Below are 20,381 nucleotides of genomic sequence, written 5' to 3'. Positions count from 1 at the left end.
AATTTTTGAAGGTTTCTCTACTCCCACACTATGCCAATAGGGCTCTGGATAAAGATAACGCAAGAACTTCTGCCACTTGCATTTGAAATAGCAAAGTGCCACATGTTTTGCCAATTATATGACTAGTTCCTTTATCCTAATAGCACTGACTCCACCATCTGTGGGATAAAGCTCTTGGTTAGCCTATTTATTATGTTAGTAATACTGCCTAAAATCGGGTGCTGTTGCTAGCATTGTTTCCATCCTATTGTGGACAATAACAACAAAACAGGCTGCAATTTCTATACAGAAGCCCCAACCCTGCCAATATCTCTTTCAACACATAAAATTTCCCCTTATTCTGCTTTACTGGATAGTATTTTTGCCTATGAGGAAAATTCCTTTCCAGCAACTTCCACAGAAAAGGGGAAAAAGCAGACCAAGGTTTTAGCAGCAAGTAAAACAAAACAAGACCAGATAGATATCTTGTGTCTGTAACCTGTGCCTAATAATGCACTCTCTAAAGCACTATAACTAGTTTGAAATCCTGTCCCTGATACCACTGAGTGCTACAGGCTGTTAGGTTTTGCACTAGCAGTAACCACATTTCCATGGTTCCAGAAGTATAGCTGAAGACTTCATACATCATGGGTTTCATATGGAATATACTTAACTATAGATCACACCCAAGGAATTAGAAAGCTGCAATTGGACACTTTTATTTATATCCTACCTGTCCTCTAAGAAGTTCAAAGTGCCATACATGGTTCTCCCTTCCCCCCTCATTTTATCCTCACAAAACCCCTGAGTCAAATTAGGGTGAGAGGCTGACTGGCTCAAGGTCACACAACAAGTTTCATGACAGCGGTGATTTGATCCCTGTTCTACCATCTCCTAGTCCAATACCCTAACTGCACCATGGGGCAATAAGTGTATATGTTTGTAAGTATCCAGGTAGGAAAGTTAAAGGTGTAAAACACCATAAATCATACTGGACAACTTTATTTAAATAAGGTCCTGCTTTTTCATATAGATAAAACCTATACTCATCAAGTAGATATTTAATCAAGCCATCAAATTAAAGTACAGATGTTATAGATTTGCCTCAACTTTCCATATGTATACACTGGTTTCTACACTTTATTTCATAAAATTTATACACCACTCGATTGGAAAAATTCACAAGCATACTTTAAACTACACAAGTTAAAATATTAAAGACAGATTAAAATCACCTCAGCTTTCTAAGCATCTGGTTAGGCTTGTCTAAACAAGAATGTTTTTAGCAGATGATGAAAAGAGTACCATGAAGACGCTTTCTTAATCTCAGTAGGCGGGGGTTCCAAAGTGCAGGTGCTGCCACACTAAAAAATCAGATTATTAAAAATGCAGAACAGCTATCACATAGCGCCTAGATAGCACCAATTCCGCTGATCAAAGTGGTCAAATGGACACATGTGGACTTGCACAGCACATATTCCAGTATCCATTCAACTCTTAATGACTGTCTTGCCTATGGAAGGGCAATCCCCACCATAGTAAAAGCCAGTCACAACCTACAACTCTGATCTAAGCAGCTCAATGAGAGAACACATGAGCAGGATGCAGAAGGGCCCAAGTTCATCCCTTGACATTTCGTTGCCTAGAGCAGGCCTAGGAAAGCCCACGAGCAGCACCTCTCTAGATCTTCAAAAGCATGTACAGTGGACACTCGGGTTGCGAACGTGATGCATGCGGGATGCACGTTCACAACCCGCAGCGGCACGTCTGCGCACGCGCTGGTTGCAATTTGGCGCTTCTGCGCATCCGCCGAAACCCGTTCCAGTACTTCTGGGTTTTGGCGGTCCGTAACCCGAAAAAACGCAACCTGAAGCGTCTGTAACCTGAGGTATGACTGTACTGCATTTAATACCTCCCTTCTGCCAAGGTAGTTTACAAGTTTAAAATACTAAAACAAATGAATGACATACAATGTAAAGATGGTCCTGTGGAGGGGATAGTCTGACTAGAGACGGCCCCAATGACTACCATAAATTGGTAGTATCGTTAATATGGCACCTTGATGCGACATTTGTCACCATCTAAAGCTACAGAGCAAGAACGTGCTACAGAAGGCATAACAATCTTGACTACCAAGTGCAGGTTCTTGTAACAACAATGTGGAGTCCTGTAGCTTTCCAAGCACCTGTTTGAAACAATTTATTATCCTGTTTATTTATTTACTTATGGATATTAGATAGATAAAGGCAAATAAAGTTGCGCCTTCTTTTTCCAAGATAAGCTGCTCAGATGAGCTTCATCCTAAGGAGGTGGCCGCTTAAAAAAGAAATCCAAAGTCCTATCTGTGCTTTGCCTTGGCCTTTTGGCCCTAGAGGCTGTGGGTGTCTTCTGTTTACTTTTGCCCTTAGCTGGAGGGCTGGTGGGAGGCAAAGACGGCCTGAAGGAGTCAGTTCCTGAGAAAGAATTCTGCAGCTCCACAGCAAAGTGGTAGTCTGAGTGTTCTGTGAACTCCCATACCAACACCTGTTGATTACATTTCTCACACAGCATCGTGTCACCAGTACACGGCTGAAGAGCCCAACTATCAGCCCCTACCTGGGAAATTCCAGCAGCAGGATGCACTTCCTTTTCCTTGCACAGATCAGGGAGCTCTGAAGAGACCTCAGGCACTTCTGTTTCTAAAGGGGTCTCCAGGAGCCCTGCTTCGGAGCTGGCCACAGACTGCTCTACCAAGAGCTGTTTCTGCATGCAGTCTGGGTCACTCCTGGTGATACTTTGTTCCGCAGGAGCTTTTGGAATCTGGCTGTTAATGGGGGTGAGTCGTTTATCCTGACAGATACTGGATTCTGGTACTGATGGTAAGTTCATTTCATTGCTGACACCAGGAAGAAAGTTCCTGACCACAGCCTGGGCCTGTTTCTTTTCCACTGCCCTTTGAAAAAGCATCTGAATAGGATTGGTTGTCTTCTTGAGGGTCTCCTTTTTGGGGCTTTCAATGGACTTGCCATTTGGGCTGGATGCACTGGTGCAAGTGGCTTGGGTACCTTGGTTGTCAGTCGTCAGGAAGGATGTAATGTTCACGGAGGAAGCACGAGCTTCTGAAAACTTGCTCGCAGAAAGCTGAAGAAGTGTAATTGGAGGAGACCTGTAGGCGAGGGCACATTAGCAAACAATTCAAAGGGAGTAAACTCAAAAAATAAGGTTGCACAGATATTTTTCAACAATTTGCTAAGCGTGGAAGAAGCTGGCCCAAGGATATGTGATAAGCAACCCTCATCTTAGCTCTAATCGGAATAAATGTTCTCATATCATAAATATTTGTCTTAACAGCGTGGCTGTCCAGCCCACTAGTAGTTCATTTTCTGTTCTAGCACAGACTCTGCAATATGTACATTGGAAGAAGGGATAAAGCTAACATTTCCTCCTCTGCAGTAACACTCTTGTGTCCAAGGGGGAAAAAAGTTCTCACCATGCAGCCTGCTGGCCACCTGCAGTATTGCAGTTCTGGATTAGCACAAAAGCATCTCTGCTGATTTTATGGGCGTCATAATTTGCTAAGGCACAGCAGCGGGATAAGCTGTTGGCATGTTTATAGCCCTGCATATGGATCCCAATAGTCAGCTGTTTAGCTACGCGGTTGTTCTGTTGGAAGAAAGATATACAGTATATAAGAATCCTGACAAGAAATACTTCAGATATCAATAACTTGGATTTTAGGAGGACGTTCTTAAAAAGGGGTAGTGGATATCAGGCTGGATCAGGCATAGGCAAACTCTGGCCCTCCAGATGTTTGGGACTACAATTCCCACCATCCCTGACCACTGGTCCTGTTAGCTAGGGATGGGGGGAATTGTAGTCCCAAACATCTGGAGGGCCAGAGTTTGCCTGGGCTGGATTAATCAGATGTGTTTCAGTACGGAGCTTAACCCTACTGTCTTTCTCCATGATTCTCCAATGAAGCTAAAAATGTAGGAAGACTACAAGGAACTCTAGTCTTTAACAAGAGCTCAGTGCTCATGAGCAGCTCACCTCAACCGTGACAACATCTGTAAGGAAAGCCCAATGCTATAAAGGGATGTATCTGTGTTATTTTCAGGAAGTGATCTAAAGGCACACGCTTTAGTCAGCTTAATAAAATGAGCTGGTCAAGGTCCAGTCGGTGCTTAGCGGAAAGATGGATATACCACCCATAGGCTTCATATGCTAACTAAATAATGGCATAAGTAGAATGACATCCACTTCTGCAATGGGACTTGGTCCTCCTCTCTGTGACTCCATCCCTGCTCCCAAATTACTACAGAGGACTGGCGGGGGGGGGGGACACCCAGAACAGATTGAGGGGACATACCCCTGATTTGCTGAAGATACTTAATTACTACAGACCTCTAGCAAGCTACATCCAGACAAATGATATGTATGGTTACCAGAGGCAGGCACACTTGCTCTTCTCAACCCAATTCACAGAGATCTCCTTCAGGCATCAAGTACTCAATGAGATAATAGGACTCTATCTTTCTCTACTTACTTGGTCTCTGTCCTTGTTCAGTCTCTCCTCCAGCTCCAAGGCCAGCTGCAGAAGCCAATGCTGCACCTACATACATAATTACTGGGGTTTTTATTATTGTCTTGGGACACTGCTCAGTTTACTACAAATAGAAAACCAAAATATGCAAGGAACATCCACAGGACATTTTTATCAGATGGAAGGCCAAGAAGAACAACAAAAGCTTTCGGATCTCTAAAGAAACAATACTGTAGGGGGAGAGTACTGTTTTCGTTTCTGGTTATGTTTGTGTTTCTATATTGTAAAGCACCCTGTGGTCTTGGGATGAAGGGCAGTATAGAAATTTAATAAATAAAATAATCTTGAAATGATCAGAAATGTTGCCATGGAGCAATTCAATTGCAGGGAAAGATGTGGTTACAGAATGCTCAAAGGACAGGACACTGCGCTAGATGCTAAAATGGAACAAGGATCTCATTTGCTAGCACCGCAGAGAGAGATCATGGTCCAAGGAATAATTCCTCCTCTGCTTTATTAGCTCATCAGCAGATCACAGGAGACATTTGGCACTCCCCTCCCCATTGATAGAATTCTTCAACAATTTATTGACCATTTCAGAGCAAAGTGATGCTGAAAGGTAATGACCAAATTAGGTTTGAGAAAGGGTGCAGCAATGTGTGCTGCCTTATCTTTTATTCCTGCTCTCAGGACAAACTTGGTTCGGCTCTCTGGACACTCTCTTACCTGCTTCTGAGTAACCAAAGCTGTTTTTCCACGGAAATTCTTACTACAGCCAATGGATTTGGGCAATTGTCTAGGTTTCACAGGCTCATGCTCCATCCCTCTGCACAAGTCATACAACCAGGAGCTGCAAAGCATATATAGAAACCCGAGCTGAATAAATAAGTGGTTCCAAGGTTGGAAATGTTACTTGTTTACTTAGAGACATCCAATATATCTGGCACCTGCACACAAATCAATGGAGATGAGGATCAAGTCCAAGAGTTAGATTCTAAAGAGAATACAGGCAAGGCAAATGAGAACTCCCTATCATAAGTGTCTCTGCCACTTAACAGCACATCTGAATAGATATTGGTATACAAACTGCATGGAGTGGCTATTAGCGATGCACCCTAATCTGCTATGACATATTTTGCTGGGGTGCAGTGAATCAATAGCAAGGACCAAGCTGGATATTATGGGAAGAACATGGAAGTATGATCCTGGTAGATCAGCATCAATTTTATGTCCAAAAGACAGTTGATGACATAATCCACTGCTACCATCTGTATCTTTTTCTTTTGGTGATTACTTGTAGCCGAGGACAACTGTCTTCCATAAACATGGTCTTAGCAGTGAGTCCATAAGTGAGTGTAGAGGCCAATTCTGGATCCACACATCCTTCCACAGTGGGGACATAGGTTTCCGGGTGGGAATTGATCATGGTGAGGGTTTGCCAAGCATGCCTTCCTCTTAGTGTGTTTCTCCCTTTTGTCCCGAGTTTGAGCATCTTCAGAACCCATGACACCTTTAGGAAAGGCTGTTCTCCATTTGGAATGCTCACAGGCCAGTGTTTCCCAGTTGTCAGTGTTTATACTACAGCCCTCTGTATAAAACCCCCAGAGGGTATATTGTTTTGATTTCATAATAGCCTTATTGGGTTAACGGAGTCAGATAAACTCTGTTGTCCCACTTGGATAAATATGTAATTACATGACCTCATCTTCTGTAGAAGCGAATATGTTAAATAAACTGCAGCTTACTGCTATGGGTGACCATGAATAGAACATTTGGACAGTGAAAACAACATTCTCTATTACACATCTATCACTTGAGGATGACACTCCATATGCATCTGATGAAACAGACTATCCTTTGAAAGCTTGTGCCATAATAAATCTGTCAGTCTTTAAAGCAACTAAATAGTCTCTTTTTGCTGCAGCTAGCACAGTTACCACTATAGAATTTGCACAGTATATGCATAATATTTGGTTCCCTTTTGTCATTTTGTCATGTTAAGTGTTACTTCAATGCAATGACTGAAGTGAACTTTTTAAAAATGCACGTGCTGCAATCTTCCATGAATCTTGTAGATGTTTCATCTGGCTTTAAGCAAATGCACTGCCTCTTAATGTGTTTGTGTCAAGTTCTCAGTAGAAATGAGACTTTGGAAACTCAAGACAGGCCCTGTCTTGAGCAGAATCCTCAGCAGCATAAACATAAATGGAACCCGAATCTGTAGCAGAGGCCAGAACTTTAGTGAGCAACTTACCCAGTCTTCTCTCCAAAGTGGGTCTGAAGCTGTGATTCACTAAACTGAATCAGCTCTCCTACATACTCCACTCCCAGAAGTTCAGTGATAGAGGCCCCGAGCTTCCCTCCAAGGTTGCGGCTATGGGAGAAAAGGAAAGCTGTCATGTGTAAAAAGGCAGAAGTCTTCAGACACAGGTTCTTGTGTACCAGCTAGCAGAAGGCAGATAGATAAGCAGGACAAGGAGAAAAAGCAATGCAAAACTTGGCTTTTTGAGACATCCGAACGGAGCAAGAAATTAACAAGTAGCCTCTTCCTTACCTACACTAGTATGTGCAGGAGAAGAAATCAACTGGGAAGATAATATAATAAAACAGCATCACATATTTATTAGAATTCATTTACATTTGCAACCAGGCCTGAAAAATCCCAGTCCACTTCCTAATAATAAACTGGCATATAAATATTGTGATAGTTTATAAATTTTTGCACAAAGGAAGGATGGCTGAAAAATAATTATGGCTCCCCAAATTCTGGTGCTTGCACAAGGATTTTTTCCCCTCTATCATCCATTCTTATTATTATCTCTTGAGTGTCATTGGTCTGATGCTTACAGTATACCCAAAATACCCCTAAATAATGTGCAGAAGAAAAATGCAAGTTCCGAGATTCATGAGTGCAATCTCACATGGGGCTTCTAGAAGCAGATCATAAGTTTTACATACACGTTGCTGATTGGCATCTTGCTAAAGAGCTGAGGGACGGAACCCTGTGACACCAGAGTCTGACGATTAGGCTTGTTGAGACCACAGGCCAGCTTTGCTAATACCTAGAATAAATAAAGTACTCAATTTAGGAAGCTTGGCTTTCCAAGTCGGGTTTCCAACACACACCTGGTCTATCAGAGTTTATTTTGTCATCTTAGAGAAAAGGCTGAATTTAATACACAAATACTGCAAGTAATGAGCTGCTGGTTTATGCTTTCAAATGTTACCATGGATTGTTTTCTTTTCCAAATCACACCCAGTGTTTTGAGAAAGGAATTCAAAATTAAATGAAACTAGACATTGCATTTGTGGCGCTAGAAGGATAGAAAATCTCTCATACTGTCAGATTTTGGTTCTTATAATCAAAGAATAATTACGTCCTGCTGAATTTCTTAAACCGAAAGTTTGGTGGCAGGAAGAAGAGAATCTCTACTCTAAAAACATTTACTGCTTCAGAGCTTATTATCTGGGCTAATCTTGTCTCCTCAAAGGAAACCTCATACAATGATACCCTCTTTTTATTTGGGTATATGACTTTTGTCTACAACCTGTGGCTGAAAGATCCACAGGTTCCTAATATTATTCCTAATATAAAATATTATTCCTAATATTTTGAATACAGAATAATACTAATCAAATAAATAGTACTACCTCTAAGGTCTACTATATACACTAAATTCTAACATTTTGCAGAATAGCCGTGTGGAAGAGGAAATCTACTATTCTCACTCTCAGGTGCTAGGTATCCTGGCCTCCACCTGTGGCATCAATACAGTTATTACCTAAGGCAGGAATGGCTAACTCCATGTTTTTTGTTATTACAACTTGCATCATCTCTCTCCCTCTATTAATCTCTTCTATAAAAGTGCCAATAGTTTTAGAGCAAGAAACACAATAAGATGTTGTGCCTGCGTGCTATAATAAGCAGTTTTCCTAGCTTCCGAATCAGAATACTTCATTCCAGCTTGATGCCCTCTGTATAAGAAGGTTCAGAGGCAATTGCCATTAGTAACTGACTAGGTCCACACAAATGTGATCTAATCAGTTGAAACCTATTGAATAACTCAATTAGCTAGCCACACATCTATGTCTAGGAAGCTTACAAGAGGCTCAACCTGGATATGTGTTCCTGTAAATCCTGCTCTATGTTAAGATCCCAAATTCTTCAGTCCATCACATCATCCAATCTCACATTCTGGAGATGTTCATAAAAATACATTTTACCAAAACCAGATTGCTGGTGGTATTTACTACAATTGTTGGGTCTAATCCTATCCTGATTCCTCCATTACTGTTTTCTGTGCCAGGTCACAATAATAATCTGTTCAGAACAGATTCCGCTGAATACATAGAGCAGCCAAGAGGTACACGGTTTTAGTAGTGCTGAGTTCAAAACCACAAACATGCTGGTCGTACACACACCTTGTTGTGAGAAATGCCAGCAGAACACCTAAATCCAGTGACAGATTCCACAGCTGCCCTCATTTCTTCCATAATGACAGCTCCCACTGTCAGCTGCAGCTCTGGACTGCTGGGATCTCCGAAAGGCAATGATTCAAGCCACTGTCGCAAACCACGCTCCCGCAGTTCTTCTAAAAGGGAACACAAAGCAACCTATCTCCAATCTTGAAAGAATAATTATTGTCATGGCAGAGTGGCAGGTCAGGAAAGCTACAAAAAGCACACAGTATTGTAAAACATCTAGTGAAGAAGAAAACAGGAAGAAATCAGAAAGCCCTTTATAAGGCCACCCTTGGTCAAATAAGCCCACAAAAGAAAGAAAAAAAGCTTGCAGGGCAAGCAAATAAACAGGAGGAGGCAGGAGAGGGGAAATGGTTTTGCATTTTTGTAAAAATGTTTGCAGCCAAAGGAGGGCTACCCTTTAGGCAAGTCTCAAAGATTAGATTAATCAAGGTAAGAGTGCAACACACAACCTTGCATACAGCTCTCATACCATTTGGCCTCTAAAAGATGTTCTAACACTAGTAGCAAGGTAGCTGAAGATGTGCAATAAACTTAAATGGCTTAAAATAAATTTCCAAATTTGGAACTGAACTAAAGACAATAGCCACATGGAAAATAGCCACACAGACTTGAGCAATAAGCTCTCTCAAAGTACATCAGTTTTGGCAATTCCTACTGCTTTTACTCTTAACCTTTCCCCAGATCTCTCCACTGCAATACTGGCCTTTCAGCAGCGGACTAATCCCCTTCCTTTGTTCCTGCTGCAGGTTAGAAAGCAGACATGTCTTTCTTCTTAGGGAACATTTTGCTGAGGTCAAATTAATCTGGTCTTACAAAGCTGGACAAGAAGTGCGCGAAAGATTAGAAAGTGACAAAATAGAGAAAATATACTTGTATTATAAGCTGCAGCTCAAGAAGAAAATGCTATGGTACCATATCCATGACCTCTGAAGGGCACACTTCCAATTTCATACCATCCCTTCAAACCTTTAGTACCCTCACATGAACACTGAAGCAAAGAGAAAAAGAAAAATATATGCTAAACCTGGGAGTCGTGGATTGGCTCCAGACCATCACCATGCTCTTCTGTAGGCACACAAGTTTGAGAATGAAAATACCTCTGTATGGAATTATAATCTACACAGGATTAAGAGCAAGGGAAGTTGAAGTAAAAGAGTGGAACGGTATGTCTGAAGGCATGCAATACCTTTGTTGCCTGTATTCTCTTCTGCTGCGAGGCTGTCTGGCCATCCTTGGATGTAGGTAGTTGCCAACAGCTCTGCTTCAATAGCCTGCCCTTTCATCTGCTGAAGCCTTTCCTGCACAGCGCTAGTTAAATCCATGTAGGCTTCATCAATGCTGGCACGTTCAATCACAGCAAAGCGTGACATCACTTCCATCACCTCCACGCTGGCTTCTCGGTACCTACGTAGGAAGGAGACCCAACAATGCTCTAATATTCCCATTCCATCTTAACTGATAATTGGGGTAGCTAATTAGCAATATGCCATCAACAGTGCTTTTCCAGAAAGCAGCAGTTGTCGTCCCCCCCACCTCGCATGCTGCTAACAGAGAGCTATCTTACCTATTACAGATAAACTGGCTGAAAAAGTATTGAGCTCAGTTCACTATACTCTGAAGAAAGCCTGGATTGTTCAATTTGCAAAGAACGGTAAAAATAATTTCTAGAGAGACTGCTGCCTGAAGACCCAGAATGAACAAACTGTATCCACACTGGAAAAGAGACAGCAAAAGGGGATTCCAAAAACTTTCCAAGAAGCAAACCTTAGCCCCAAAGCAGAAAACTCATCAAAAGCATATCTGATCAGTAACCATCCTGAACCCTATTTTGTTTCAGAGTACTTCACAATCACATGGACAACAATAGCTGCAAGTAATAATCAATCCAGGGCTTACTTGGTGAGATCTGCTTTACCATGGGCCTCTGGTACTCGCGCTAACAGGAGATCCGGACATAGTTTCTTTGCATCAGCAGCAAACATGTTTCTGGTAACTCCAAAAGCTCGAGCTTCGTAGCTCACTGCAATGATTCTGAGTTGGGTGAGGGAGAAATGATGAGCTATTAAGTTATGGGTTTAAGACAATGAAAGGCACACACAAACCCAGGCACTTTTTTTGGTTCAGTTTAGCATTAGATAATGAGTATTTAACAAATTAACATGTTTTTAAAAACCCACCTACAAATTAGCTTAAAAGAAAGGAGAGTTTTCCTTCCTCGTTACAATATTTTAGTCATCTTAAGAGGGAGGTACATTTTTAAAGGTTTTGAGGAGATATTGAGAGGCAGGTGGAAGACTATAAATAGTTTATGGAATGCTAGAATCAAATTGGGTCCAGAAATAGATAATTGTTAGCTGTATACTCGGGGAAGTGGATTCCATTATGCTGCATTTGGCTTTCCCACCCTGAGAGGTGAAAACCGAAGTCCATTTTAGACTGGGAGTGTGCAGGAACGCATCCTATTATTTTGGGAGGGAGCGGGTAGAGGAAAAAAAACAGAAACATGGGTCACAGGAAGGAGCGTTGTGAAGCAGTTGGGGTGGGGAGGCAACTTAGGAAGCCGCCCTATACAGTATAGACTCCACATCGATCGATCAGCAACGACTGTGGCGGCGGCAGCAGCAACTCCGCAGGATTCAGGATTTGTCAGCCATCCCTGGGGGTGCGGGCGATTAAAGCCTTTTGCTCTGACCACTGAGACGCACGGCCCCTTTCCCCCAGCTCCTCCGTCAAGATCCTCCTCCTCCCACCTCATTCCGCCGACACGAGCAGAGCAGCAAAGCTAGCAGGGCCAAGCAGCAGCAGCAGCAGCTCCGTACCCGCCGCCTTTCCACGTCTTGTACTGCACCACGGCGCACGGCTTCCCGCGCAGGCTGGGCTCCAGGCGCTGCTCCACCTGCATGTAGAAGCAATCCATGTCCGCCAAAGCCACCACTCGCTCCCGCCCGCGAGACATGGCGGGCCACGCGGGGTCGCCACGGCGAGGAGGCGGAGAACGGAGCCGGGTTCGGCTTGAGGGCCGCAGGTGCGATGCACGGAGGCTGAACAAGCCCAGGCAACAGCTTAGCCGCTAAAACTCCCGCCTTCACGACTAAAGGAATACAACTCCCAGCATGCCTTTAACTACCTCCGCGCCTCGAACGCAGCTGGTTATACAGCAATGCATATTGGGAAATGTAGTCCTCAGAGGGGGGAATAAGACCACGGGATAGATAGACCGAGAACGGATTTCCCTCCGCCCCGTAGTAGGACATCGATTACGTCATTCTTTCAGGGACACCGTGACGCGACTCTCCTTCACCAAACTAGCGGGATGATAGATGTAGAAATGTTAGACTGGCAATTCCTTGAGCTGCTCTATGGACTTTCTGGATTCCACCCCCGGTCGTGTGATCACTTTCGGAGAGGGATAAAAGTGACAGCTGCTCGTTCAGGGACAGTGGAAGCTGACAGTAATCCCAATTTAAAATAAAATAAAAAAGCACGCATGCATTACTTTACAATTCTATCACTACACGTCAGAATCGGGTTATGCCGCTTATTATTGATCCAATTGATACATAGATTTACTGCGGACATACACAAAAAGCAAACTCACGGGGCTCATTAGACTTTTTTCTTCTTCTTAGGAACGAAAGTAACTCTGTTTCAGCTAGTTTTCTGAAAGCTGAAAGAGTTACTTTCTAGGGAAAGAGTTACTTTCGTCCCTAGGAAGAAAAGAAAACTAGAAAACTAGCTGAAATCCATTATGTTAGCTGAACGGGGTTGGCAAAGTATTCCCCCCTCCAATAAAAAGTAGAGGCAGAGAGAGGTGTTATTTCTAGTCCAAGTCTTACTTTATGAGAAAGATGCGTGGACTAAAAGTTTTTTTAAAAAAATTATAGGAGCGAGCCTGAAGCAACCCGAAAGTTCCACGTCAAACAACGAAGCTTCTCTATCCTTTCCTATCTCTACATGACGACCGTAGAGCTACTATCGCATTCACTGCCGGCGTTTAGGAAGCGTGTGCGAAAAAAGGTCGCCGGGGTCGCCTGCGCCTGCGCACTGCGCCACTTTGGCCGTCGCACCCGGCGCAGCGTTGCTCCCCTTACTCTCCCCGAGCCCGGTTGCCCGGGGCAACAGCGGCTTTCCTCTCCCCCCGCTCCCCCCGCCCCCAGCCCAGCCCCGCAGCGCCATGTCGTGGGACCCGGTGAGCACCCTCTGCGAGCAGCTCGTGAAGGCGGTGACGGTGATGATGGACCCGGCCTCCACGCAGCGGTACCGCCTGGAGGCCCTCAAGGTACCGCCGCGCCTCCGCCTCCCGAAGAGCCCCCTGAGGCCGGGCGCGGGGTTGTTTTCGGGGTGGGGGGCTGCCTGAGGGGAGCCGGGATGGGTGGCAGCCAGACACATGGCCTCTCGCACCGCTGCTCCTTCGGATGCAGGTCGTGCCTCGTTGGCTTTCCGTATGCAAAGCAGAAACTGCGGCGGTTTCTGCCCCCCGAGGCCTCTCTGCTTTCGGAAGGGGATGCCCCGCCGTGGGGAGCCTCGGCCTCTCTTCTTCCAGAGTGTGGTGTCGCTCCACGGCCATGCTGCCCCCTCACCCGCCTGCCCGCCCTGGGGCCCACGTGGCCGAGTGTCTCCATTGCAGGGGGCTGAGCATCCCGCATGGCCGGCTTCCTACAGTGGTGAGCGGGAGCAAAAAAAACCTTGCCTCCTCCGCGGACTCTCCGCGCTGGCCTGGGAGTGTGGCAATGTGTGAGTGTGCCCGCTGGGTGCGATCTCGACAGTGCAAGGCAGATTTTGTTGTTTAGTCGTTTAGTCGTGTCCGACTCTTCGTGACCCCATGGACCAGAGCAGGCCAGGCACTCCTGTCTTCCACCGCCTCCCGCAGTTTGGTCAAACTCATGCTGGTAGCTTCGAGAACACTATCCAAACGTCCCCTTCTTCTTGTGCCCTCCATCTTTCCCAACATCAGGGTCTTTTCCAGGGAGTCTTCTCTTCTCATGAGGTGGCCCATTGGAGCCTCAGCTTCACGATCTGTCCTTCCAGTGAGCACTCAGGGCTGATTTCCTTCAGAATGGATGCGTTTGATCTTCTTGCAGTCCATGGGACTCTCAAGAGTCTCCTCCAGCACCATAATTCAAAAGCATCAATTCTTTGGTGATCAGCCTTCTTTATGGTTCAGCTCTCACTTCCATACATCACTACTGGGAAAACCATAGCTTTAACTATACGGACCTTTGTTGGCAAGATGATGCCTCTGCTTTTTAAGATGCTGTCTAGGTTTGTCATTGCTTTTCTCCCAAGAAGCAGGCAGATATAAAAGGGGAAAGAATGCTTTGGGAGGGGGCAGGGATTGTTATATTGGGATTGCCACCTTCCTCCTCCTTTCTCTCACTCCGTCCCCCACCCAAGCGTCCAACTGCACTGACAAATTAAAAACCAACAGATGCAGGTCATGTAAAGCCACACCAGTTTTTTGTTTTGTTTCTGTATTGCATTTATATCCCATTGCAGAATGCACAAAAAGTATACATTTCCTACGAAAGGCACAAAGCGATTGGTTCCTGAGTATGCCCAATCTATCCAGTAGTAGAAGTGCTGGGGAAGGCAGCTCCAAGAAGTTCGAGGTGGTGTACATAGTTTACTTCTTCCCCATTTTGTCCTGATGACAAGCCTGTGAGGTAGGTTAGCCTGAGAGGTAGTGACTGGCCCAAGATCACCCAGTTAGCTTCATGGCAGAGTGGGGACCCACTAGGTCCAACCACTGCACCTCCCTGGTATTTCTACTTGAATAGGTTCTTTCTGTTTTGTGCACAGAAGAGCCCTGCCAGAATTAAAGGAGATGACACAACCCTGGATGAAGCAGAGTAACATTGGTTGCATTTCCATTTCCATTCAAGGGGATACTAGGATAGCCCCAGAGAAGCAGGATTTCTGCAAAGGGTGTTAAACCAGGAGGGGAAAGATGTTGGTGGCATAATGGTTGTGGAATGATGAGCAAAGACAGGAGTAGGAAAACGGAATAAAAGAGGCATAAACAGCAGTGAGAGAAACTAGAGAGATAAGAGACTTATATAAGGGAATAGCAGACAGCCTTTAGCGTAATCTCTAGCAACTTGAGGTTGATGCAGAAAGCAATGAATTAATGTATATAGACAATTGAGGAGAAGTGCTCTAACTTGGTGAAGGGAGAATGGTTTTGGTTACAAGCTTTGTGAATTGACATAATAATAATAATAATAATAATAATAATAATAATAATAATAATAATAATATCTTTATTGTCATTGCCCCCTCTCAGGGACAACGAAATTACTTGACTGCTCCATAAAAACACTAATTAAAACAATACAGTATAGTACAGCAAGGAAGATTAGATGACTTTCAAAGTCCAGGCTTCCCATTCAGGGCCGAGATCGCTCTGGAGAAGAAGCTGTTCTTAAGACGGCTCGTTCTAGTCTTCATCGTCCTGTATCTCCGTCCCGACGGCAGGAGCTCGAAGAGACAGTGACCAGGATGCGATGGATCTTTTACTATGTCCAGTGCCTTCCTATGGCACCTTGTGGCATAAATCTGCTCTAAGGTGGAGAGTGGGCAGCCAACAATGCTCTCTGCTGCCTTAACAACTCTGCACAACCCCATCCTGTCCTGGGTAGTACAGCTTCCGTACCACACACATAAGCCATAAGTGAGCACGCTCTCAATGGCACAGTGATAGAAGGCAAGCAGCAGTTTCTGCGGAAGATGGTTTTTCCTTAGAATTCTCAAAAAGTACAGTCTCTGCTGCGCCTTCTTCACCAGAGATGAAATTACCAGAGAGAAGACAGGCAAAATAAAGTTGTAGTGGGCGTAATGTAATTGATGTGTGCACAGTTGTCTATGTAGCACAGAACTTATCAGTTCTTACATGGAAAACCCCCCACAAGTATGGGGGAAGGAGGAGTCCACTGCGATTTGTGTGTGTGTTTCACATATTAAAATAGAAAGTGAAAAAAGGAGTAGTAAGAACAGCAGTTTTACTGGTTATAAACCCTAAAGGTTGCATTCAAAACCATTATATGCTTCAGATTTTTGACAGTTGGTGCACATTTCAGTACCATATGCTTTGTTGCCTTAGCAAGCCCTTTATATTCTCAAAACAAGTGTGAGGGGATTTCCTTTCTAGGAACAGTTTATTTGAAAACCAATACTGGCCTTCTCACACATCTTTCTCTGCATTATCTTGGAGGGCGGATATTTTTTGAGCCAGTGTGGTATAATGGGTAGGCTAGAGCTGTGGAGACCCAGGTTCAAACCTTCAGTTATGCATCTCTGCCTAACCTACTTCACAGGGTTATGGTAAGGATAAAAGGTTGGGGAAGAGCCATGTGGGATGCCTGAGCTCATTGGAGGAAAGGCAGGATATAAATGTAATAAATAATTAAATATGAACGTTCTCGTTTGCTTAAAAAAATAATTCTTGCTCTTTTTCAGTTCTGTGAAGAGTTTAAAGAAAAGAGCCCAGTATGTGTTCCCTGTGGACTGAAGTTGGCCGAGATAACACAGACTGCTATTGTCAGACACTTTGGTCTTCAGATTCTGGAGCATGTGGTGAAGTAAGGAAGTGAATGCAAAGCAAGTGGTGTGGCATTGCAACTTTTGAGAGCTTTTTAGCAGAAAATCAGGCATGCACCTGTCACCATAATTATCTCTGGTTGTTAATACTTCTACAGTTTATATATATCAGGGGAAACCCAGTGACAAGCTGAATAAGGAATTTATAATCAGTATTTTTTGTGTTAGTTCAGCAACGAGTTCACTCCATTGTATGGAGATGCCACTTTTCTCTTTGCTGAGCTGTCTAGAGATTCCACTTCCTCCTCTCTGTTTCTAGCAAACTAACACCACCTTATCTCTCTCTCTCTCTCTCTCTCTCTCTCTCTCTCTCTGTGTGTGTGTGTGTGTGTGTAGTATTGACTCCTGCCTATTTTCTTAGCTGTGCTAGGTAATGTTCATGACTGATTGTTTCCAGAGGGGACTGTGTTGATGACAGAGACTTTAAAAGAAGCCTTTCTTGATCAGATGAAAAGTCCACCTAGTCCAGAGTTCTGTTTCCAACATTGGCCAGCCAGATGATTGTTGAGAAGTCCACAAGCAGAGCTTGTAGCCCTTTCCTACTGTTGCCACCCAGCAACTGGTTTCCAGTACAGTCGTACCTTGGATCCTGAACACCCTGGAACTCTGACATTTTGGCTCCCGAACACCGCAAACCCGGAACTGGTTGTTCCGGTTTGTGAACGTTCTTTTGGAATCCGAAAGTCTGACAGGGCTTCCATTGCTTCTGATTGGCTGCAGGAGCTTCCTGCAGCCAATCAGAAGCCGCGATTTGGTTTTCAAACGTTTTGGAAGTCAAACGGACTTCTGGAACGGACTTCCGTTCGACTTCCAAGGTACAACTGTACTGCTTTTTAGCCTGGTGGTCCTATTTAGCTGTTGTGGCTGCTAGCAGTTGAAAATCCTTTCCTCCATGAATTTGTCTAATTCCCTTGTAGAGCCATCTAAATTGGGGGGCATCACCACATCTTGTTCTATAAGTGCATTGTCTGTGTAAAGAATTACCTTTTTGTGCCTAGTTTGAATCTGCTTCCAATCATTGGGTAGCCTCCGATCCAAGTGTTAAGGGAGAAAGAGAAAATACTTTCTCGATCCACTTCTGTCCGTGTTATGCATAGTTTTACAGACATCTACCATGCTGCTCCTCCCTATCTTTTTTCTCTAAACTTAGAGGCCCACACACTTCAGCTTTCACTGTGTGTTTTATTGGGCAGGTTCCAGTGGAGTAGTGTGAGACAATTTGAGAACCAAACTTCTCTCTTGCCCTAGCCATGTTAACTATGCTATCAGTGTATTGTAAAGATGATGCCTCTGTGTTTTATTGGGCAGGTTCCGGTGGAACAATATGGGTCGGCTTGAGAAAGTCTTTTTGAAGAACAGCGTTATGGAGCTCATATCCAATGTGAGTCAAGCTGTTCATGAAGTTAAATTTCTGAGTTATTTCTTTCAGTAATAGAATGTACTTCAAGGAAGCGAGTTTGAGGTTCCGCTCCCTCTCCTTTCTTCATTTCAGATCACATGCAGTTTCCATTTTTGCTTGTTAATATCAATATTACTCTAGTGCCCCTTCCTCACTTGTAATTTTTTTTTTATCTTATACTCCAGAGAGGGTTGCCAAATCATAAATATATAAAAGAAGCTTAGAATAAACAAACTGGGGGCTTCCCTCTCCCCAGCTGACTCTCACGCCAAAGAAATCTTAATCTCAATTCAAACTTTTGATCTATGTAGCTGGTATATTCAGCAGTATGTTGTTGCAACCTTTTCCCACCACATGCCGGTACTTTAAAGCCAATTAAGGATCCAATTAAATGGAGAACCTCTGCTTCTTAATGGCGCCGTAGGAGGGTTTTTGCCAGGGAAAGTACTTTTGCAATCAGCGCCTCCCCGCCTCCCACATTCCATGCTGGAGCAAGAGCTGGGTGCCAAGATGAACTGCAAGTGAAGCCCATTCCCCCCATCCCTGGGGGGAAGTTGCAAGGATGATTTACCCTCTCTCATCCTTGTTTTTCATTCACCGATAATCCCCCGCTGTCATGGGGGCTGTCTCCATTAAGGCACGTGGGACCGGAAGCCACCTCAGTTCCATTCTATCCTTTGCAGTTGTGTCACTGTATTTGACCTGTGAGAAAGAGAGAACCCATAAATCAGCTGTGGAAGGGGGTGCTCATGTTTGTGAGACCTTCAAGTGGGGAATGCAACTTAAGTTGTCCTCCTGGGACAATTCAGTCATATAGCCCTCAGTTCCACTAAGAAAAAGTTTATCTGACATTATAGAGCAGTGATTCCCTAAATTCCCTATCCCCAATGTACCGCTTGACAGTTGCTGAGAGTTTTGACAGACCACTTGATGATTTTTCTGCCTTCTGTGACAATTGTAATGTGTTGTGCTAGATGCGGCATGATTTTTAATTGCATTTTAATTGCTTCTTTTATTTCTTATATATTGTTTTGTATTGTGTTAGAGTTTGAAATCCATAGCATGCAAATGGTAATGCAGTAAAATACTACGTAAGGAATAGAAGTACATGAAATACAATAAAAAATCAATATGTGTACTTCATGTGATGGATGTGCCATCTCCCATCTTCGACCACAAGTCCACAGAAATGTCACAAGCCACAATAATAAAGCTACAGACCACAGTTTGGGAACCTCTGTTTTGGAGGATAATTAATAACAAAACTCAAAGCTTACTGATCTGTCTCAGTACAGATTGTCCCTTTCTGATAGATCTATTTTTATTGAAGCAACCGTTACCTTGGCTCATGGAGGCTCCCAAGGTATGATAGGCTAGGATGGGGTGCAAATTTCATGTGAAGTTTGTTTGGTCTGGAATGTGTCTATAGCAAGCTTTTGCTGCGGGGTAGGTATTGGATGCGGGTGGCGCTGTGGGTTAAAGCCTCAGCGCCTAGGATTTGCCGATTGAAAGGTCGGCAGTTCGAATCCCCGCGGCGGGGTGCGCTTCCGTCGCTTGGTCCCAGCGCCTGCCAACCTAGCAGTTTCGAAAGCACCCTCGGGTGCAAGTAGATAAATAGGGACTGCTTACTAGCGGGAAGGTAAACGCGTTCCGTGTGCTGCGCTGGCTCGCCAGATGCAGCTTGTCACGCTGGCCACGTGACCCGGAAGTGTCTGCGGACAGCGCTGGCTCCCGGCCTCTAGAGTGAGATGAGTGCACAACCCTAGAGTCTGTCAAGACTGGCCCGTACGGGCAGGGGTACCTTGACCTTTAGGTATTGGATTATCTAAAATTTCTGTCTTTTAACACTTTAATTTTTCATTTACAGGGTACCCAGAATATTTTAGAAGAAGAAAGTCACATTAAAGATGTTCTCTCTCGCATTGTAGTAGAGATGATTAAGCGTGAATGGCCCCAGCACTGGCCTGACTTGTTAAATGAGCTGGACACTCTCTCCAAACAGGGGGTATGAAATACATCTTACAGTCGAATTGGTGCATCTTTTCTGGGCTTAACTTGTAGGATATAATTGTATCAAAGTATACAGACATAATGCATATGTGCACTCCTCCTGCATTATCCAAATATGTTCTTCAAAGATCACAAGGTTATTCCTGTATTCATTCTGTCTATTTGTGTTTTTTTGTTTTGCTTGGGACTCTAGGAGACTCAGACAGAGTTAGTGATGTTCATACTTTTACGACTGGCAGAAGATGTGGTGACCTTCCAGACTCTGCCAGCCCAGCGACGACGTGATATCCAGCAAACTCTCACTCAGAACATGGAGACTATCTTTAGCTTCCTGCTCAACACCTTGCAGCAGAATGTAAACAAATACAGACGCATGGTAAGAGTCTCTTT

The 20,381-nt window shown here is 44.1% G+C and overlaps 2 protein-coding genes across 5 annotated transcripts in view; one reads left to right on the top strand and one right to left on the bottom strand.

Moving 5' to 3' along the window:
- Positions 1 to 673: 673 nt before the first annotated feature.
- POLH (DNA polymerase eta) lies at positions 674 to 12,432 on the bottom strand. Of its 3 annotated transcripts, none has more exons than XM_083604534.1 (10): positions 12,114 to 12,432; positions 10,883 to 11,017; positions 10,173 to 10,390; positions 8,924 to 9,093; positions 7,460 to 7,563; positions 6,756 to 6,875; positions 5,228 to 5,351; positions 4,505 to 4,570; positions 3,449 to 3,621; positions 674 to 3,124 (listed from the first exon to the last, which is right to left on the bottom strand). In XM_083604534.1, the coding sequence occupies exons 2-10, from the start codon at positions 10,966 to 10,968 to the stop codon at positions 2,281 to 2,283; spliced, it is 1,905 nt and encodes a 634-aa protein (XP_083460660.1). In that variant the 5' UTR covers positions 10,969 to 11,017; positions 12,114 to 12,432; the 3' UTR covers positions 674 to 2,280. The 3 variants fall into 3 exon arrangements, with proteins under 3 accessions (XP_083460660.1, XP_083460659.1, XP_083460658.1); XM_083604533.1 differs by lacking the exon at positions 12,114 to 12,432 and adding an exon at positions 11,737 to 12,101; XM_083604532.1 differs by lacking the exon at positions 12,114 to 12,432 and adding an exon at positions 11,806 to 12,077.
- A 538-nt stretch (positions 12,433 to 12,970) lies between these two features.
- XPO5 (exportin 5) overlaps positions 12,971 to 20,381 on the top strand; it is a 36,908-nt gene continuing 29,497 nt past the window's right edge. The window contains exons 1-5 of one of the 2 annotated variants that reach the window (XM_083604458.1): positions 12,971 to 13,265; positions 16,442 to 16,563; positions 17,891 to 17,963; positions 19,849 to 19,986; positions 20,185 to 20,367. In XM_083604458.1, the coding sequence (XP_083460584.1) occupies positions 13,161 to 13,265; positions 16,442 to 16,563; positions 17,891 to 17,963; positions 19,849 to 19,986; positions 20,185 to 20,367 (621 nt within the window). In that variant the 5' untranslated portion in view covers positions 12,971 to 13,160. The remainder of the gene's footprint in view (positions 13,266 to 16,441; positions 16,564 to 17,890; positions 17,964 to 19,848; positions 19,987 to 20,184; positions 20,368 to 20,381) is intronic. The other variant, XM_083604459.1, reaches the window with a different exon arrangement.

Source organism: Podarcis filfolensis, assembly GCF_964270895.1.
Source record: "Podarcis filfolensis genome assembly, chromosome: 3".
Lineage (NCBI taxonomy): Eukaryota > Metazoa > Chordata > Lepidosauria > Squamata > Lacertidae > Podarcis > Podarcis filfolensis.
Note: the sequence above shows the minus strand (reverse complement) of the source record. Positions and strands in the feature narration are given on the sequence as shown.